This window comes from Strongylocentrotus purpuratus, unplaced genomic scaffold (assembly GCF_000002235.5).
Source record: "Strongylocentrotus purpuratus isolate Spur 01 unplaced genomic scaffold, Spur_5.0 spur5_scaffold_6, whole genome shotgun sequence".
In the NCBI taxonomy this organism is placed as follows: Eukaryota; Metazoa; Echinodermata; class Echinoidea; order Camarodonta; family Strongylocentrotidae; genus Strongylocentrotus; species Strongylocentrotus purpuratus.
In genome coordinates this window covers 21,998,260-22,002,226 of record NW_022145612.1, presented here as the reverse complement: position 1 = coordinate 22,002,226, position 3,967 = coordinate 21,998,260, and the positions used below count along the sequence as shown (strand labels likewise).

The following is a 3,967-nucleotide window of genomic DNA, read 5'->3' as shown; positions in this document are numbered from 1 at the left end:
TTCCGGGGGCTCCACCGCCTCGACCCCACCAGGGGCCCTAATGCGGGCCCCTGAATGCTTATCTGACCGTAATTTATTGCCTTAAACCCCTGAGCTTCCGGGGTCGGACAAGGTATCAAAATGTGTTTATGTGACCGCAGGCGCGTAGCCACGGGGGGGGGGGGGCGGTCCTCCCAAAATCGCCGGCCAAAAAACAAACAAAAAAACAAAGAGAGGAGAGAAAAGGAAGAGGACGTAGGAAGAAAAAGGAGCAGACAAAGAACATCTTTGAAATTCAGACAAGGAGTCGAGAATGGTACAACGCATCGTCTTCTTTCTCTAAAATGAAACGTCAAAGCTTCGCGCAAGGGGGGAGGAGTGGGGGGGGGGGGCTGAATTCAGACAAGGATTAAGAATCGAGATTTGTAATTTGTAAAGACTTCCGCGCTTCGCGCGAGAGGGGATAAACTGAATTCAGACGAGGATTATTTTCCGGAACGGTACAACGAATCGTCTTCTTTCTCTAATAATTAAATGAAAAGTCAAAGCTTCCGCGTTTCGCGGAGGAGGGAGGGGGAAACTCGCCCCTCCCTGCACCGACCCCCCCCCGCATTACGTCACTGTTGGTCACCATTACGTACCAAAATTTGGCTCGCATAATTTCAAATTTGGGCCCCCCCCCCCCTAAGAAATCCTGGATCTGCGCTTGTGTGTATGTGTTGTATTCACTCGAAAGGATCGAGTCTGATTGGTGATGGCCATGCGACATCAAAACTCAAAGCTCCATCAGGCCGTCCCCTTTTTTGGTGCCCGTCTCTGGTTGAAAGGTCTACTTTATTCAAGATTGGAGCGGGTGCGCGTGCGTGTGTGTATGTACGGTCACGTACGGCTTTCGTGCATAATATTTGCATATACGTAAAAGTGATGGTGTGTGTATGTGGGTGATGATGGGTGAGGTTAATTTTGAGTGGGTGGTGCGGACACACGGATGATCGTTTTACAAGTTACATAATCGAGCGATATCAGTTTCCATGCAGCGATGCACGCTAGCCTGACAATTCCACATCAACTCTAGATCTCTCCAGACATGTCTTCACATTTACAAAGGTAAGATCTATCTCAATATAAATACTTCTATCATGCTAATTTCAAGGCCCTCTTATTCTTAAATACAAGGCTTAATATATCAACTTGTAAGTTTATTATAAACCATATCATGTAAATTTAATAGAGATAATTGAGAACTGACAGAATACAGAATCTTTCGTACGAAATTTGCCGACTCTGGCATTTTGGTTTTTCTGACAATGGTTTAAAATATGTGATGAAAAAAATCCGTCAATAACAATTATTTATTTCTCCCAAAAAATCCAAGTAAGGTCTGTAAATACGTTTTACCTTAGCCGCCAGCCCTTCGCTTAGTTAACAATTCCTTCATTCTTAATGTTATTCAGCTTTTCATTTTTCGTATTTATTTCGCTTTCATTTCATTCATCGAAAAATAATTTTCTATAATGATTCAGTAAATTAATAATACTTCATTGAAAATGTATAGATTTTAACTGTATTTTCAACATCTTCTCTCATAGATTACATAATTTTAGGTCTGATTATTTAGTCTTTTCGCCCTTCATAGTTAATAAACCGTTGGAATACGATTTATGAACCTACGGAATTATGAACCTTCTGGAAAACTACATAATTTTAACCGTTGTCATCTATGAAGGCTATTTTTTACTAGGTAGTCAACACTTAATTTGTGTATAAAATGGCTGTGTTTGTTGTTCTCATTTTACCATTTTGTATTTGTCATGCAGGTTCTTCTCGTTGCAAATGTTTTCGTAGTACCAAATAGTTACGTCCATTCATCACCACTTTTTGATAAAAGCATCAACATATCGCGCTGTGGATGGAAAAGAAATTTACTAAAAGCACCAATATAGTTCATTGATTCAGCGAAACATCACAAGAGAAATTGAGTATCATGAAGAAATTATTCAAAAAAAGTGCGGCACGAATAATGCTTCGCCTCATCTTGCTCTCTCTGGTCATGGTAGCTAATTCATCCGAACATACAACGTCCGAAACCCCATTGATCCATCAAACTGATTCAGAGGGTCTATCTGAGACACCGCAAACTTTGGAAAGGAGTTCTATCAATATCCCCACAACGCTCCTGCCTACACCATCCGCAGTCACCACCGAAACGAATACCGAGGCTTCCTCCCAACCATCACAAACGAGTGATGTGATGCATACAAGCCCATCCAGTTCCGATGGTTCTGATCAGTTACAAACCATTCAAGAATCCGTAAGCGAGTTTACCAATGTCACTATTGTCCAACCATCGACAGAATCGGTCGCCCGGCTTGATACAACCATATGGGTGTGGCGATTCTCGTGGACATGGGTGACTATCCTTCAGTTAATCATTTCATTGATCGGTATTCTAGGAAACCTCCTGGTTGTCGTTGTAATGAGAGTTCGTAGGTCCACTACTAATTCTACAGACATTTTTGTAGGAGCTCTAGCCATTTCTGACTTGTTGACATCATTATTCAATGTTCCTATTCCAAGGGCACTCCAAGTGCCTGATAACATTTTGGGAGGGTTTTATTGCCGACTGGTAAGGACTAGTTGCCTGATATGGATCTGTGTCGTTTCTTCGAGCTATATCCTGGTAGGTGCCTCTTTTGAGCGTTTAGCAGCAGTTGTCTATCCTCTGCGCATCAAGGACATCTTCACAAACCGCAGGGTTTATATCTTTATCATAGTAGCATGGTTGTTTTCATTTGTATCATGTTCCTACTACTTACTGTCATTCGTATTTCAAGGTGATCTTTTGTCCCGAATCTATTGTCTACCAACCGATTCCGATACTTTTTTATTAAGAATAATTAATTCGTTCAATTTCGCCATACGTCTGATGGTTCCTACTGTTCTCATGATGGTTTCCCAGACAGCAATTGCCATCTTACTGCATCTACAATCTATTCGAATGCGGCAAGCCATGTCTGGCGGTTCCAAGCAGTCCTATCATATCCTGGCCAGGAATCGTGTCATTAAAATCATGTTGGTAGTGATCATCATCTATATTCTATGCTGGTCTCCAAGTCAGATCGCGTTTGTTGTCGTCTCTTTCAGAGGAACGGCTAAAGCCTATGTGAGCAGCAGCGTCCGCCAGATTCTTAACTTGATAACCTTTATTAACTCGTCCATCAATCCTTTGATCTACGCAGCTCACTATCCCAAATTTCGTTCTGCTATAAAAGAAATCTGTTTGGGTAAAACACAGAAAAACGTACCGTTGTTTGGTATGGAGACCATCCGAACCCCCAATCACGAGTTAAGCACAGATGGTCATGCCTAATTGGTTATGGGTTGAAATATATGTCTTTTGTGAAAAAGTACTAAAATTGTTCGTCTCAAAATGTAAAGGTAGTGTATCCCTTTTGCAGCCAACATCGAATTTTGTAGAACTTTGTAGGAATTATGAATATGTCACGTGTAAACGTTCGCAGTGTCGCAATGACATATTGACATTACATGATTATAAATTACATGATACATGTACTTATAAGGAAAAAGAAACGAACAAAACTGACAAAGGTGAAAACGTTTGTAATAATATTTATGTGCTACGAATCATATTGTACGAAAGTGATATTGTGAGTTTGATGATATCTTAGAGAAGGTATGCATGGGTTTTACACCGATTCTTATATTTTGTCTTTATGTTTTGATTGGTTTATCGTCGTTTCTCTATTCACGTACACAATCATTTTTAAAGGCATTTGAACCTCCATTTCAGTTTCTTTTCTGAATGAATTGAGGATGATTGGTCTATTTTCTCACTTTTTTATTTTATTTTTTAATTATCTTATTTTGATGAAATTAAGCCTATAATGGATAAATTGGTAATTTAAGAAGGGTAAGATATAACGGTTCCCGGGCTCAAGTCACACTACAAGTACTTTCTTTTTTATTC

General features: G+C 40.1%; 1 protein-coding gene across 1 annotated transcript; it reads left to right on the top strand.

Moving 5' to 3' along the window:
• Positions 1-742: 742 nt before the first annotated feature.
• Positions 743-3,566, top strand: LOC115919134 (galanin receptor type 2-like). The gene is made up of 2 exons (XM_030971993.1): positions 743-1,086; positions 1,797-3,566. The coding sequence occupies exon 2, from the start codon at positions 1,964-1,966 to the stop codon at positions 3,347-3,349; it is 1,386 nt and encodes a 461-aa protein (XP_030827853.1). The 5' UTR covers positions 743-1,086; positions 1,797-1,963; the 3' UTR covers positions 3,350-3,566.
• The last annotated feature ends 401 nt before the right edge of the window (positions 3,567-3,967 follow it).